This window comes from Equus caballus, chromosome 14, assembly GCF_041296265.1.
Source record: "Equus caballus isolate H_3958 breed thoroughbred chromosome 14, TB-T2T, whole genome shotgun sequence".
In the NCBI taxonomy this organism is placed as follows: Eukaryota; Metazoa; Chordata; class Mammalia; order Perissodactyla; family Equidae; genus Equus; species Equus caballus.
Window position 1 is genome coordinate 108194065 of NC_091697.1, and position 18090 is coordinate 108212154.

The following is an 18090-nucleotide window of genomic DNA, read 5'->3' on the forward strand; positions in this document are numbered from 1 at the left end:
GGGAAGACAAAAAAGTTCTGGAGGCGGACAGTGGTGATGGTTGCAAAACAATGTGAATGTACTTAATGACACTGGACTGGACACAAAAAATGGTTAAAATGGTAAATTTCATGTTCCATGTCCTTTACCACAATTTTTAAAAAGGTAATGAATACATACTTTATATACATATGTTTTTTAATGCACTGCCTTGTATATGCTCTTTAGCAGTTTACAGTGAATGTAAGCAGGCAAGCGTTAAAAGGTGTTGAACTCAATCTGATTTTCTATTTTAGGCAGTCAGAGATATGAATAAAAATAAGTCAAGTACTCTTGATATTCACATTAACACATCTTGACAAAAATTTAAAAATTTTTGAAAGAATTCTCTCTTATTTTAGATTTTCAAGGAACTACCACTGCTTACCTCACGGAAACTACTCCTTCCTCTCCCTGGGCTCGTGCAGCCTGGGACTCCTCCACAGGTTCACAAAAGCTGGGCGACGACAAGTCCTTTTCAATCTGCACACAGGGTGATACCACAGCCTCCTCCGGCCTGGGACCTGATCCATCTTTTTCTCTTGATGTCATTAGGAAAGCCACATCCTAGAAGGCAGATAAAGAAAATTTCATCAAGGTTGGTAAAAGTATCAGGAAATAGAAACTCTCATATATTATTAGAAGAACACATTGGTCTAGTCTTTGTAGATGACAACACGGGAGTATCTAGCAAGAAGTTTAAGTCCTAGCAATTCTACTTCTACAAATGCATCTTATAAAAATAAACATCTAGAAAATTATATACAAGGATATTTATTACAGCAGTAATAGCCCCCCAAAAAAGAAAAAACAAAAAAACTGGAAACAAGACAACTCTATTAACAGGAGATTGAATAAATAAATTATAACGTCTTTATAATGCAAGAGGATAGAGCCATTTAAAAGAAGATAAATTTCTATACACTGATCCAAAAAGATGTTCAGAGTATGGTGTTAAGTGGAAAAATCAGAAGGTAAGCTATGACGCCATTTTTGCAAAACAATGAAAATACCTGCACATCTTATTATTTACATAAGTAAATATCTAGAGAAACCTAGGCAGATACATTAAAATTGCTACATGATCAACTTGAGAGGGAGAGATCGAACATGATAAAGAACTCTCACTTTTTGGATTATATATGTTTTCCAATTTGAAATTTTATAATCAGATAAAATTAAAAAGCACTTTATCGGGGCCGGCCCTGTGACCTAGTCACTGGGTTCACTGTGCTCTGCTTCAGTGGCCTGGGTTCCCACGGTCAGATCCCAGGCACAGACCTACATTACTCGTCAGCTATGCTGTGGCGGCACGTATATGGTGACCCATATACAAAATACAGGAGGACTGGCACAGATGTTAGCTCAGGGAGAATATTCCTCAGCAACAAAAAAAAAGCAATTTATCTTTTTTAAAATAAGATTAGGAGGAAAAAGTACAAATGTTTAAGCACAGTAAGAACTAAGCTATTTCAAGATGTAAAAGAAGAATTTTAATTCAGAACAGTAGTTTATATGTTTAGAACACAACTTATGAGTGTTAACATTTCATTTCGAAGTTTTTAATGCCATATCACACAATCTTAATCTGTTATGGACCAGGTTAACGAAGTAAATAAAATGTCTCCCTTAGCCCACATCAAGCTTCTAACTGTCTAGTTCACCTGCACGACAGAGTGAAGTAAAGTACCGTCATTCTCACTTTTCCTATGAAGAAACTGGCTGTATCATTTGGCTCTGGTCACATAACGAATATAGTCAGAACTCAAACTAGAGTCCAACCTATGAAACTCCTTCCTGTGACACACTCACCCATCATCAGAGGGTGAGATTCTTGCACAAACCTCATGGAACAATGAGGTCCATTAGTACAGCAACAATCCTATCACATGCAGTGAAAATTATATGAGGAAATATTTGTGAAAATCCAATTCCAGGTGTTTTACCCTAGTAACCATAGTAACTAAACCAACCCTCCATCACCAATGCCACTCACGTGTTGAGAAGGGAGCATGTTTGTCTGTTCCCTGCTCTGCTGTATCACACCAGTCTCCGTTTTACCAGTTTCCAATTTCTTCCCAGGCACAGACATTCCTGTTTCCGTCATCTCTCTCTTTAAAGCTGCTCTCGCTAAGTTTGGCTTTGGTCTTTTGAATCGACTTCTCACAAAAGGTGCTGGTTTAACTTCAAGTGGCTTCTGTTCTTGAGGAAGAGATTTGCTTTGGAAGAAGGATGATCAAGCTTTAGAATGGACTGAAGGGCAGTGGGAGTGGAGTCTTAGGACAACCTTAGACACCGGTGGTAAATGTTTAATTCTAATTCCTAACAGAAAAACAAATTACACTATTTGGTAGAGGCTGAAAAACACGAGTGGTACAATCCACGTACAAGCCTAGGAATCATACCATCTCAGCAGAAAGAAAGTGCAGGTTGGTTACACTCGTAGTGGCTTAGGACTATGGGTTACAGACAATTCTGTATGTTAGTAATTCTCACAATCTACTGTCAGAATGACCTCAATCCTCTCTCCCAATCCTAGTCCTCCCAAAACTAGCTTAAAATCTCTGACACTATGCTAGAGACATGTCCTGAAACCTCACTTACTTAAATATCATCAGCACATATAACTTTACATGCTTTTTCTTTAAAAGCACACAGACGTATCTACTCGTACCTTAAATTAGCATCTGAAAACCGCTCTGGAGCGTCTGGAGATAGCATCCCCTGGTCTTCTGTTTCACCAAGTTCAGGAGTCTGTGAAGACGTCTTCAAATGACTCAGCTGACTTGAGCCTTCCTTTTCAGAACTTCTTTCTTCTTCTCCAGGTACAGGCACCACCAGTAGTGCTTCACTGCCGATGTTCTGGAGGAAAAGCCACAGCAAACCGCCACATACACAAGTCTCCTTCAGCATTTCACACATTCCAAACAAAAGCCTACTATACTCTACACACTTCTCTTTAAAAATCTACAAGTTTGTTTCTTTAACTTTTAAATAAAATAAAACTTAATTTACAAATGGTCAAACATAGAATTCTTCTTTTTATAATGCATACTATGATTTTTCCAAACCACAAATGCTATGACTTATCCAAAAAAAGTTAGGACAAAAGTCCTCGAAATTGGTAGAATAGCATGAACTTGAAGTAAATGGAAACTTCTACTAAAAGGAATTTTTTAAAAAGTGGAGTAAAGAGGGGTGGGGAATGAAATAAAAGAGAAAACCTGATTTAAATATGATCAAAAGAAATAATTCCAAGGTATGTTCATATCAGAGTTAGCACAGTTTCAGTCCACTTCCTACATTCCTTTTATCTGAAACAGTAACTTCAAACTGACAGTAAGAATAGCAACTTTTCCACAACTAAAACTTTTTTTTAATTATTTTTAAAAAAGAATATATTGTTTCTTTAAAGTCCTGAAACACAGGATTTTGGGCTGAGAAAGACTTCAGGCTTTTAAAGATTTTAAATGTTGTTTGACTTAAGGACAATAATTGTGGAATTATTTTGATAATCTTTCCCTGAAAAAGTATTCAAAAAAATTTTTAAAGGACAGAAAAATACGTACTTGGAGATTCAGCGATGGCAGAGCACTACCGACAGCTCTAATGCTCTCCATTAAATCTGTCTCAGTTTGTCTTGAGATTCCAGTCTCCTCTGGTACATTTCCCCTTAGAGAAATGTCTATTTTTCCAGTTTTTTCCAAATCTGCCACCATTTCCTCAGTGGTACTAGTCTCTTCTGATCTACTTTTCCTCAAGGAAATTTCTCTTCCAGTTTCTTCCAAATCTGCCTGGGTTTCCTCAACGGCAGTCGTCTTTCCCAAAACCTTTTCTGTCAGGGAAATGGCTCCTTTTCCAGTTTCTTTCGAATCAACCTCCTTTCCCCCTATGGCATTGATCCCCACTAGGACCTTGTCCCTTGGGGAAACCCCTCTTCCAGTTTCTTTCAAACCTGTCTCCACGTCATCTATAGTGCTGACCGCCTCTGGGGCCTTTTCCTCTAGGGATATTTCTCTTCCACTTTCTTCCAAATCTGTCTTTCTTTCCTCAGTGGCATCAGTCACCTCTGGTACCTTGTCCCTTGTGGAAACCCCTCTTCCAGTTTCTTTCAAACCTGTCTCCACGTCATCTATAGTGCTGACCGCCTCTGGGGCCTTTTCCTCTAGGGATATTTCTCTTCCACTTTCTTCCAAATCTGTCTGTCTTTCCTCAGTGGCATCAGTCACCTCTGGTACCTTGTCCCTTGTGGAAACCCCTCTTCCAGTTTCTTCCAAACCTGTCTCCATGTCACCTACAGTGCTGACCGCCTCTGGGGTCTTTTCCTGTAGGGATATTTCTCTTCCACTTTCTTCCAAATCTGTCTTTCTTTCCTCAGTGGCATCAGTCACCTCTGGTACCTTGTCCCTTAAGGAAACCCCTCTTCCAGTTTCTTCCAAACCTGTCTCCATGTCACCTATAGTGCTGACCGCCTCTGAGGCCTTTTCCTCTAGGGATATTTCTCTTCTTCCATTTTCTTCCAAATCTGTCTTTCTTTCCTCAGCAGCATCAGTCACCTCTGGTACCTTGTCCCTTGGGGAAACCCCTCTTCCAGTTTCTTCCAAACCTGTCTCCATGTCACCTACAGTGCTGACCACCTCTGGGGCCTTTTCCTCTAGGGATAGTTCTCTTCTTCCATTTTCTTCCAAATCTGTCTTTCTTTCCTCAGTGGCAGCAGTCACCTCTGGTACCCTGTCCCTTAGGGAAACCCCTCTTCCAGTTTCATCCAAACCCGTCTCCATGTCCACAGTGATGTCAATCATTTCCGGTGTCTTCTCCATGGGAGAAACGCCTCTTCTTTCAGTCTCTGTCAAATCTGATTTCATTTCCTCAGTAGTATTAGCCTCCACTGGTCCGTTCTCCCTTGGGGAGGCTCCCAGTCTTGCAACTTCTCTCAAAGCTGTTGTCATTTCCCCAGAGGTAAGAATCTCCTCTGACACCTCTTCCTTTGAGAAAATTTTTCTTCTTCCAATCCCTCTTCCTACATTTGGCTTTGGTTTCTGAAATCGAGTCTTTACCATTGGGACTTGTTTGAGTGTATTTGCTTTATTATCCTCTTGAATACTATAAAAAAGACAATCAAATTTTAAACCAGACTGCCAGTTGAAGAGATGATGTTTGAGAAATCACTAGTGAAAAACTACAAACTCTCAAATTAAAAATTTAAGGAAGCCCCAGGAATCTGTGTAAAATTTAAAAACTAAAGGAGAGAAAAAAATTCCATCTTTTGAAATTACGGGGAAATTTTAAATTTAAGTTTGTAAAATAATTATAAAAATATTTTTATTAAAATAATTATAAAAATAATATAGGAAATTTTAAATTGAAATTCTAGGAAATTTTATTACAGTCATGTGTCACTTAACAACAGGGACACGTTTTGAGAAATGTGTTCTCAAGCGATTTCATTGCTGTGTGATCAGAGTGCACTCACACAAACCGAAGTGGTACAGCCTACTACACACCTAGGCTGAAGGGTACTAATCTTATGGGACCACCATCACACATGCAGTCCGCCGCTGAGTGAAACATCATTATGCGGCTGGTGCATGACTGTACACAGAGACACACAAAGAGAAATCTACCAATTAGGTCGATGACAACAGCAGCTAATTGGCCCTGAACAGTCTCTCTTCGATTGTCGTCCACACCACCCTTCGCACGTACTGGCTGAGAAAGCCTCTCCAGTCCTCTACACTGCAGCCAGCCCAGTTTGCGCCTGCCACCCCTACCCCTTTCCTGCCACCCTCACCTAGACACACACCCTGCTATAAGAATTAAGGAACTCACTCACATGGCCAGACTTGGCCAGCATCTCAAATAGCTGGATGGAGGTATGATTTGAATAAGATACAGTCATAACTCAGAAGAAGTTTGGCCCTCCTCACTTGTTAAAAACAATTAAAAAGGAGATCTCCTGTCCAGATATTTCTCTAAGAGCTTGTGATTTCATGATACACACCGGGAATAAAAGGAAAGATCAACTAACAACAGTATTTGGCAGTCTGTTCAGTGCTATTGGGCACACAGCAGCCACCACCTAGAACGAGGATCGGCTCTCCAGAGCAGTAGCAGCACTCTATGCTCGTGCTTTAGCAGAGCACATGGTAAAACCAAGAAAACATACGACTGAAAGCGCTCTTAGTGACTGGTTAAGAACGGTCATTAACCTTGGGCAGAAGCCAGCTCAAACAGAACACCAGACTCATTCAGCAATGTGAGGCTGAACTAGTGTCTACACTTAGCTCCAAAAAAAGATCAAAACCGATGCTACTGCTTGTTTGAACTTCCTAGGTTCTAATCTATCTTTCCTGGTTGAAACAACTGTTTTTTATAATGCAACTTTTGATAACACAAGGCAGGTTCTTAGGAATAAGACCGCTTTTCAAATTGTACTTGTTTATATAACTCAGGAGTCTTATACCCACCATTGACTTTAGTAATTGATAACATTCAATGCAAAATTAGTACTGATCAATAAAGGAAATTGAATGTGGTTAGTCCTTGGTGGATTTTATTCTATTTTCTGACTTATGATTCTTTTTATCTCTATCCAGAAATATCTACCTTTTAGTGAGGTTCCTGTATTAGCAATCTTGGTTTGGTTATCATGAGAAAAGATAAACTATCTTTATAAAAGATAAACATATTTTGAACACTAGCATATTATTAAAATATATAAATGCTTTAAGCAAAAGCTTTATTAATTTCATTACTTCAATATCATTCAAATTTTAAGATACAAATATGAAATATTCTGATTATATTCTATGTGCTTAGGTTGTCCCTAAGTAATAAAAGGACTTGATAAGCTTAACTTTTATGGATAAATAATAAACATCACACTACTTGGAGTTCATGAACAACCAGTCACCTAATAGCTCTAAGTACCCATCACACACCAGGAAGGTGTGAGCTAGGAACTGGGGACACGGTGAAGAGACAGCCCTCTTCTCACAGAGCGCCACCAGCTGGCTGCACAAGGAACTGACAGGCAGTGTCTGGGACTGGAGATCAGATCTGCAACTGAACCAGACTGTCTCTCAACCCAAAACATACAGTGGAGGGGCCGGCCGAGCAGTGCAACAGTTAAATTCGCATGTTCTGCTTTGGTGGCCCAGGGTTGGCCGGTTCAGATCCCAGGTGCGAACTTCTGCACCACTTGTCAAGCTATGCTGTGGCAGGCGTCCCACATATAAAGCAGAGGAAGATGGGTATGGATGTTAGCTCAGGGCCAATCTTCCTCAGCGAAAGAAAAAGAGGAAGATTGGTGGCGGATGTTAGCTCAGGGATAATCTTCCTCAAAAAAAAGAAAAGCCACCCAATGGATCCACAACTCTCTCCTCAGATTACCTAATTTAAGGAGAAAACCACAGAAAGAAAGAGGATTACAACTGAAGAAAGTAGGAGAAGGAACAGACACAAAACTATAAATCGGCTCCACAGTCCACAGATGTGATTGTCTAAAATATAGGGCTTAAGAATCTACAAAATATTTATAAACCTCGAGAAGATAGCTCACCAACCATGACACAAACCTCAAAATATTTCTATGAAGGAGATAGGATGCAATATTAGCCCAGAAGAGTTTCAAAAACACAGTCACCAATTTATTGAATCAAGTAGAACTATTAATGCATTCTTCATGTCAGAGTCACTTTCTCTGTTTTCTTTCTCTTACACAGCATCTTGAACAGTTCAAAGTGTTTGAGGGTGGGGATTCGAGAAAACAGAATCTCAGAATTGTTTTTAACAATGCTGGAGATCCAAAGGCCAGAAAGGCCACAGGATAAAACAGAAAGGACACTGCCTTTGGAAAGTTGTTGAGATCAGACCGGATATTATTTCTAAACAACATCCACCAGGGTTCTAAAACCCAAGGACCACTCAGGGAAAACAATTTTCTACAAAGCCACATGAATTATTAATGGCGTCTAGCTTACACTGAAAAATACAGGAAGAAAAAATCCCTACTGTCAGGGGGTCAGCCCGATAGCACAGTGGTTAAGTTTGCATGTTCTGCTTTGGCAGCCCAGGGTTCACCAGTTTGGATCCCGGGTGCGGACATGGCACTGTTTGTCAAGCCATACTGTGGCAGGCGTCCCACATATAAAGTAGAGGAAGATGGGCACAGATGTTAGTTCAGGGCCAGTCTTCCTCCAAAAAAAAAAAAAAAAATCCCTACTGTCAGATGTCTGTGATTGGTCTTTGTATCAGATACATAACAAGTAACGTAGTTGTGCAGGCTTCTACCCAGAGATTCTGCAGCAGAGGAGTGGTAGAGTGGGGACAGGGGGGTAGGGAGAGAGGGATGAAGCAAAGGAGGAGAGCAAGAAGTGAGGAACAGGGGAATTTCCGTCTTCTAACAAAGACCTTTAAGATAGCTCAGGAAACCCAGCTTTCACCCTCAGGTCAGGTGGCGTTTAAACAGCTAACGCAGTGGGCAGTAAGGAAGTACACGACACGCCAGACCTGAAATGCAGAGACTGGTAAAACACTAAGAATTGTTGAAACTAGATAAAATAATAACAATTATTAGAACTAGATAGCAGGTACATGGGAGTCCATTATTCTGTTCTCACTGCTTTGTGAACACTGAATATTTCCTAAAGGAAAAAAAAATTTAAGTATACTAATAATTCCATTGCTCTGGTTTGGTACCCTCCAAATTTGGTACATAAACATAATTACGTAACGTGATACACAGATAAGTCAGTCTGATCTGCTGTTGTTTTAAAAAAACGATTAAGGGGCTGGCCCCGTGGCCGAGTGGTTAAGTTCGCGCACTCCACAGCAGGCGGCCCAGTGTTTCGTTGGTTCGAATCCTGGGCGCGGACATGGCACTGCTCGTCAGACCACGCTGAGGCGGCGTCCCGCATGCCACAACTAGAAGGACCCACAACAAAGAATACACAACTATGTACCGGGGGGCTTTGGGGAGAAAAAGGAAAAAATAAAATCTTTAAAAAAAAAAAAAACGATTAAGAATTTCTAAAACTTTACACAAAATTCAAAAATTATATAATGGATAAGATGATGCCTACCTCACACATTCATTAAGAGTCGTGGGCTCATCTGGCTGCACATTTTGAAAAGAAGTACCTTTTTCCTCAGACTGTGATGTGATGTCTTCACACTCAACATTCTGACATGACTGATCTTCAATTTGTTCCGGAGTCTTAATAACAAACACATTTTTAAAGAAGTTTTAGGTTTCACAATGAAACACTCATTTATAAAAGATTTCATTGAAAATTTATCCAACTGAGTACAAGGAAAATGGTACACACTTCAAAATTATAAAATGATATTCAAAGGATGCTTTTTAATGTTTTTTCTTTAGACATCTTAGAAAATTTCATGAAGCCACACCTTTTATCTCATCTCAAAGCCCCCATTCTTTTCCTCCCAATCAGAATGCAAGTACCTGCTTCAGTCTCATCTGTTAGAATTACCTCTGGGTCTACTTTCTGAATCCTCATCACTGTATCCACATTCTAGACTTTGGGAATTATAACAAAAGAAACTCAAATCTCAAATTATGCCAACTTTTGCCCTTATCACAAAGACTAGTTATAATGTAAATAATCTAAAATTCATAATCTTTGTTCTTGGAATTGTATTTTAGTAGGGAGCTTTTAACATTTATTCTGCTAAAGCCAGCATTAAAATTCACATATTTAGCTACATTTTCAAAAAGGAAGTGTAATTGAAATAGCTGCTCAGTGATGGGGAAGGGAAGCCCAAACTCGAAGTCAAGTGAATGCAGATGATCCATCAAGTAAATGCTCAAAATCTGGAGCGCAGAGAATTAAACGGCTTTACAAATTAGCAAAGCTGCTGGCTGCAAGATGTTGGCCTTAAATTTAATGAAGAGTGTACACAATTGTATAGTGTGCTGTATAAGGTGGGGTGAAAGGAGGCTTATGTACTGGTTTGACAAAAAAACTGGGAGGGATCAGAGTACTTACACCTCTATCAACAGAGGATTCATTTGCACTGTTTTCTACATTGGCCCCAATTTTTTCCTGTGATGGAAGAATTTCTTTTCTTTCGGCAGCTTTACCAACATTTGGCTTTGGCCTCCGCAATCGGCCCCTCGTTAGCCGTGTAGGCCTGAAAGCCTTTGGTTGATCATCTTCCTGCAGACAAATTTTTTCACTTGAACTGTAATAATTACAAAAGAATAAAATCAATGGTTATTCTGAAGCCACACACTTGCTTGTTTTCATTATTCCCTTCTCTCTGGTACGGGTAAGTAAACCATTTGTAATATAAAATAATTCCCAAGTATACTCAAGAACATCCTCAAAGACATCATACTTCTGCACCTTAACTCTTTGGAACAGACATAATCCTGGAAGCCTGACTATAAAAAGCACTTTAAAAGCAAATTTTCATCACAAAATTGGAAAAACCTATACCTGACAAGCATGTACTATTATTCCCCACTGAGGACACTCTTGTGTAATGTCCACCTCCAGGGCACTGCACACAGGTTCGGCATAAATGGACAGTCCAGAGCCACTGCTCAGACTCACACGGAGCAAGGCCAATTCTAGATCTCCATTCCAAGTTAGATATTCCCTTGTGAAACCTCTTGCTATAAGTAAAATTATCGATAAACATATATCTTAACTATTAATTTATCTAACTAGATTTTGTTAAAATCTTGTTAATACGCTGAGGGAGAAATGTAATCACTAACTCAATGGATCCAACCATAATTTATTTCTACAATATTAAGCATAAAGAGCATTATCAAAATGTTTCAACAAGACCTGTAGTTAAAAATGGACTTAAGTACACTAGCTGAAAATAAACTTCAGACATTATCAAATAGAAAAAACGTTTTACAATCATTTGTAAGAGGTACTATTTTTATTCTACTTCCTAAATACTTACTTAGATACAGTCTCAGCTTCTGGGTTCTCTCCCTCTGTATTCTCTGTTTCAGAAATGTCAAATGTGTTCCTTTTATCCTTTTCCAAGTGATTCTATAAATTCAATTTTTTACATTTAATCTACTTAACATCAAGTTCAAACTTTGTAATAAATGAAAATTAAAATTTTTTGTACTTCTAATTGTAACAGAGTTCTCAAAATCACAAATGCAGATGAGAATATTATAAAACATATAATCTCATACATTATTGATAGAAGCATAAATTGGTATATCCTTTCCGGAAAGCCTTTTACCACTAAAATCAAGAGCCTTAAAAATGTTCATACTCTTTGATCCTGTAAAACCATTTCTAAGACTTTATTCTAAGAAAATATTTAGACAAAGATTTAAGTACAAGGATGTTCACTGGAACAGTATGTAAAACAGCAAACACAGTAAACAAAACATGCAATAATGATTAAATGATTAAATAAATTCAGTTATACCCAGTGATAGAATATTATGATGTCACTAAAAACCATGTTTTCAAAAGATGTTTAATGATATACAAAAATATTTATGAAATGCTAAGTACCAAAGGATACAAAAAACTGAATTAATACTACTACTCAATTGTGTAAAAGAAAAGCTGGAAGGATATAGGCTAAAAGGTTGATTGCATCTGGATAACGAAATTACAAGTAGTTTTTGCTTCAATTTTTACACGAATCTGTATTTTCCCAATTTTCTAAAGTTTAAAAACATCTTAGAAGATCATAATATAATAACTATCATAAAAAGTGTGACAAAAAAGATATTTCACATTAGAGAAAAAAAGCAGACTAACATTCTAAAAAGCATTTTAGCAAAAATAAAAAATTCATAACAATATAATGTTGGCAGGATAGGAAACAAGAACATTCATTTAACGCTTGTAGCAACATAAACAGATTCATTTTTTTGGACTGTCAGTTTGACAATGCATAACAAGAGCCCTAAAAATATTTAAAATACTTTGACTCATTAATCCCACCACTTCTGGAAATTTATTCTTTGCGTATTTCCTTAAGAAAGCCCTATTTACAAAATTGTTTGCTTTTATTTACAAGAGTTAAAGCAAATGTCCACCATTAGAGAAATGGTAAGGTAAATTAATAATATGTTAATCTGAGGCAGCTATTAAAAAGATCAATTAACCCCAAGAAAGTGTAAATGAATAGTTTCAGAGAAAAAGTTTTAAATATTATATACATTATGATTAAAAACTATAGAAACATTTACATACATAAAAAGAGAGACGAACTGTATATAGGACAAATAGAGGAAGGTCAGTGTCTGCATTCAGATGAAAGGGCTGTGCATGTAATTTTACGCACAGCTGGTTTAAAAATATTTTGAACAAAAATTTTATACAAGAAAATAAAAGGCAGATTTCTCTCTACTGCAGATGGTCTGAATTATCTCCTCAGTTCCAAAGAAAATGCATAAACAGGAGATTAGTAAAACAAATTTAATATTAATGAGCACATTCTCGTCTTTGTTTTAGTTTCAGTAACATTACTTTGTAATTACAAGCTAAACATTTTTATTTCCAACTATTTAGGAAAAATCTTCATAATTTTAATTTGCATAAAGTCTCTTACTCCATACCTTTTCCATGGAAGTTTCTGGGTGTAAACTCTCGCTCTCTGCATCTGTTTTACCTTGTGAAATGGCTGGTTTCTTCCCAATTGCCCTTGATAAATTGGGTTTAGGTCTCTGGAGTCGTCCTCTTGCCACTGGTTTGACATTTTCTCTTTGATCTGTTTCCCTAAAAAATTAACATTATTTAAACTGCACCAACATGCAGGCATATTCAAACCAAATTCTGGAAAATCCTTTAAAAATCCACTCAGAGCCAGAAAATACTCATTTAAGCTTACTTACAGGAAAAGTAGCAAAGAAAACTAAAAAAGAATAGCAATGAGTGGGTAACTAACTTGTTATATCCAATGTTAAAAATGTGCTCGTCAGCATCAATCACTAAAACAGTGTGGTACTAACAAGCGAACAGATACACAAAGGAAACACAAGAAAATGGAGAGGAGGACCCCCAGATCCACAGGATTTTAGTATACAATACGCAGCATTTGAAAACAGAGAGGATAAGATGAAATACATAATAACATATTTAAAAAAATAAATATTACACTAAATAGATGGTGATGGGAAAACTGGAACACTGGAGAATAAAACAAAATTAGCTCCACTCCTTGCACCATGCTCCCCATATATTCCAATTGGATCAAAGATTTAAATGAAACCACAGAGAAATACAGATGGATTATTTCACAACCCAGAGGTGGAGTAAGCCTTTCTAAAATTTGATTATAAGTTCAGAAGCCATAAAAGAAAAAAATTGAGAAATTTGACAATATAAGGATCAAAAACTTTCACATGGTCAAAACATGGCTAAGTCAAAAGTCAAACGAGAAACCAAGAAAGCATGTTTTACAACTCATACCACAAGGCTAACCTCCCTAAAATATAAAGAGCTCCCACAAAACAATACCATCAAGAACTCATTAAAAAACTGGACAAAGGATATGGACAACTCACAAAAGACAAAATAAAAATAGCTTTTAAATGCGAGGACATGCTCAACTTCACTCCCAATAAGTGCAAAGTAAAGCAGACAGAGAGCGTGAGTGAAGCAAACGTGACAAGACATTAGGAATCCAGAGAATCTAAGGGGAATTATATACAGATGTTCACTGTTCTGTTTTTTTGACTTTTCTTTAGGTTAGAAAAATTTGAAGTAAGAAATTGAAGGGAAAAAAATTTAAAACGACATACCCCTGCCAAAAAAGGAGCAGTGAGGTGGCAACACTACACTGAGATATTATTGTATAACCTGTCAAGACTGGCAAAAATCCGAGTTTAACACCACCATTTGTTGGCAAGGGAGACAGGTGCTTTCTTATGCTGTTGGTGGGAATATAAACTAGCATAACTCCTACGGAGAGCATTTTGGCAGTATCTATCAAAATCATAAATGTATAAATGTACAGACACACACATATATACATCCTCTGAGCAAGCAATTCCATTTTTAGGAACTTACCCTACAAATATACTTGCACATAGATGAAAAGATGGAGGGACAAGGTTATAAGCAATGCATGTACAAACAACCTAAATAGCTCTCAATAGGGCACTGATGACATAAACTGCGCTTTATCCACACAAGAGAACACTACGTAGCTATGAAAAGAATGTAGAAGGTCTTTATGTAAAGATATGAGGATGTAAGACCAAAAAACTGCAAAATGGTATGTATAGCGTGCTACCACTAGGTTTTTAAAAAGGGTAAAAAAAACATAAAGAGTACATATTTCTGTTAACTTTATGTAGCTTTTAAAAACTCTCTGAAGGAAGCTAAGAAATAAGTACCACCGGCTACTTGTCAGAGTGAGGGGGCAGGGCGGGAGGGACACTTCACTCTGCACCATCTTGTCCTTTTGGATGTCTGAACCATAACAATAGAGCGCTTATTCCCAAGACGAATTTAAATTTTCATTTCAAAAACTAAGTTTGATTCTCGATGTGACTACTCTTTACTGAAAATAAAAAAATTTGTAAACTGAATAGCTTTTAAGCCCATATGAGGAGTTATGAGGGAGACAAGAAGGAAGTCGGAATTTTTGAGATATTTCTTCAAAGGGAGATTCTTTGGTGCTTTTATTCTGTTTTTAGTGAGGATATTAATTTAACCAGTATCTGCATACTAAAAAACATAATCTCTTTAAGGTTACCAATATCAAAATCTACTACTTTGACAACAGGCAAGAAAAATAACTCAAACCAAGTAAAACTACAATCTCATGGCAAATATTTAGGCTTCTAAATTATTTTAGAATTTCATAAGTTACCACCTTGCTAAAACTCCTATCACCATAATACATCAGATATGAAAGAGAATCTTTCTGTAATGAAGTATAAAGTCAAAAACCTTGATGTCACACTCAGACCACAGAACAATTACACATTAAATGGTCTACAAGCCCCTCCTAATCCTTAAAGGAAGAAGCACCATTATCACTTCTTAAATAAGAAATTACCGAAATCTTGAAAATAAATTTAAAAATCCTACCATGTAAAATACTTACGGGGATTTATTTTTTAGGTCAGCATGTCTCCCTTCTGTACAACTGTTCTCAGCATCATTCACCTCACACAGAGCTCTAATTCCAACCTCTGATGAAGGCAAATCCGAAGTGCTTGATCCTGGAGTCTCAGCTGCTACTGACACGGCATCTGGTTGACTGCTAAGGAAATGAAAACGTAGCGGGAAAAGAATTCTTAGTGATGCATATTTTATACTAATTATTTAAAAGACTTTTAAAATATACAAAACCAATACTTTGGAAGATGATCCTTCATATTATGGAATAATTGAAATGGATATTTTGGCTTTTCTATGATCCTTCTTGCACCATGTTATTAAAAACCACACCTTCAGAGAAAGTAGCAGCCACAGATCACAAGCTTGGGAAAGGGTTCAAGAAGTCACAACATGAAAAACTCTTACTTATATGGGGTTGGCAAATCAAATGTATGTGCACATGTTCTGCTTTGGTGGCCCGGGGTTCACCGGTTCGGATCCCGGGTGCAGACATGGCACCACTTGGCAAAAAGCCATGCTGTGGCAGGCGTCCCACATATAAAGTAGAGGAAGATGGGCATGGATATTAGCTCAGGGCCAGTCTTCCTCAGCAACAAGAGGAGGATTGGCAGTAGTTAGCTCAGGGCTAATCTTCCTCAAAAAAAAAATTGGCTTTACCGTTCATGACCCCTTGTCTTTGTGTATGTAACAATTTTAGAATTGGCTTGTTGTTTTACAAAACCAATTGGAATTTTAACAGTCATTACAGGGTTGTTTTCCCCCTAAATTAGAAAAAGTCATCAGTATAGTTTTGTGTATAGTTTACGAAATTAGCTGTATCTCTGAAGTCAGAATTTAGAAGTCTGTAACCTAGCAAGTTAAGAATCAGAGGTCCAGGGCTCAGCTTCAAAGAAAGTATTAACCTTCCGAATTGTATGAAGACATTGGCACATCTGTGTAAGTGTATTTTTCTACACGAGAATAAAGAGCTTTCATCAAGTTTTTCAGAAGACAGAAATATACACCAATGGAATAGAACACACAGCTCAGAAATAAACTCACACACATAGGGTCAAACGATTCTTGACAGGGAGCCAAAACTACACAACAGGGAAAGGACAGTCTCTCCAACACACGGTGCTGGGAAAGCTGGGTCTCCACATGCAAAACAATGAAACGAGAACTTTATCTTACACCAGACACAAAAATCAGCTCAAGATGGATTAAAGACTTAAAGGTAACATCTTAAACTATGAAACTCCTAGAGGAAAACATAGGAGGAAAGCTTCATAACAGTGGTATTGGCAATGATTTCTTGGCTGTGACACCAAAAAAGCACAACAAATAAAAGCAAAAATAGACAAGTGGGACTACATCAAACTAAAAAGATTCTGCACAGCAAAGGAAACCATCAACAGAGCCAAAAGGCAACCTATAGAATGCAGGAAAATATTTGCAAACCATATATCTGGTAAGGGCCTAATATCCAAAATACAAAAGGAACTCCTACAACTCAACAGAAAAAAAAAACAAACAACCCAATTAAAAAATGGGAAAAAGACTTGAACAGACATTTCTCCAAAGAAGACATACAAATGTCCAACAGGTATATGTAAAGATGCTTGACATCACTAATCATTAGGGGAAATGCAAATCAAAACCACGAAGCTTCACCTCACACCTGCTAGGATGGCCATTATAAAAACACACAAACAGACACACACCGGAAAATGACAACTGCTGGCAAGGATGTGGAGAAACTGGAATCCTTGTACACTATTGGTGGGAATATAAAACGGTACAGCCACTATGGAAAACAGTATGGAGGTGCCTCAAAAATTTGAAAATACAACTATCATACAGTCCAGCAATCCCTCTTGTGGGTATTTATCCAGAAGAATCGAAAACAGTATCTCAAAGAGATATCTGCAATCCCATGTTTACTGCAGCATTATTCACAATAGCCAACAGATGGAAACAACCTCAATGTCCACTGACAGGTGAATGAATTTAAGAAATCTGATATATACATACAATGGAATATTATTCAACCATAAAAAAGGAAGGAAAGCCTATCATACACAACAACATGGATGGACTTTGCAGGCATTACGCTGAGCAAAGTTAGTTTGAGAGACAAAGCCAAATACCCTATGATTTCACTCATACGTGGAAGATTAAAAAAAAAACACAAAAACACAACAAACACACAGACACAGAGAGTAGGGGAAGCAGGGAGGGAGGAGGGCAAAAGTGGTAATAGGGCACATGTGTATGGTGATGGGTGGCAACTGGACTTTGGGTGGTGAACACAATATAGTCCACACAGAAATCAAAATACACTGACGTACACATGAAATTTATATAATGCTATAAACCAATGTTACCTTAATACAAAATTAATGAAGAAAAAGAAGGAAATCCTGTCACAGGCCACAATATGGATGCTGTAACATTGAAAACATTATGCAAGGTGGAATAAGCCAGTCACAGAGGGACAAATATTGCATGACTCCACTGATATGAGGGTCTAAAGTAATGAAGCTCACAGAAACAGAAAGCAGAACGGTGGCTGCCAGGGGCTGAGGGCAAGGGGGAAATCAGCAGTTGTTCAATGGATACGGAGTTTCAGGCGTGCAATATGAAGAAGTTCTAGAGATGTGCTGTTCAATGCTGTGCTGACATCTAACAATACTGTACTGTACACTTAAAAACTCTGTTAGGAAAGTAGATCTCATGTTCCGTGTTTTTTAACCACAATTTAAACAACAGCAACAAAAAACTCAGAATATATCAAATTCAAACTGCTGAAAACCAAAGATAGACTATCTTTACAGAAAATGATAAACCCATGCAAACACTAACCACAGAAACTGTAGTGCAGAGCAAGCATCAGAACAGAGTGACCCCAGAACAATGCCAGGCAAATGATAAAGGGTGATTCACCAAGATGATGCCACAATCCCAGCTAGGTGTGCACCTAACAACAGAGCTTCAAAATAGG

The 18090-nt window shown here is 37.7% G+C and overlaps 1 protein-coding gene across 5 annotated transcripts in view; it reads right to left on the reverse strand.

Annotated features, from left to right (window-relative positions):
• Window positions 1-18090, reverse strand: part of BDP1 (B double prime 1, subunit of RNA polymerase III transcription initiation factor IIIB) — an 80031-nt gene that overhangs the window by 38109 nt on the left and 23832 nt on the right. For all 5 annotated transcript variants that reach the window (XR_011425273.1, XR_011425272.1, XR_011425271.1 and 2 more), the window contains exons 12-20: window positions 15091-15249; window positions 12593-12752; window positions 10963-11054; window positions 10029-10224; window positions 9102-9235; window positions 3588-5121; window positions 2693-2880; window positions 2015-2237; window positions 407-585 (exon numbers count right to left, since the gene is read on the reverse strand). Coding sequence is in view for 2 of the 5 variants with exons in the window: in XM_070233541.1 (XP_070089642.1) it covers window positions 407-585; window positions 2015-2237; window positions 2693-2880; window positions 3588-5121; window positions 9102-9235; window positions 10029-10224; window positions 10963-11054; window positions 12593-12752; window positions 15091-15249 (2865 nt within the window). In the remaining 3 variants the exon portion in view is untranslated. The remainder of the gene's footprint in view (window positions 1-406; window positions 586-2014; window positions 2238-2692; window positions 2881-3587; window positions 5122-9101; window positions 9236-10028; window positions 10225-10962; window positions 11055-12592; window positions 12753-15090; window positions 15250-18090) is intronic.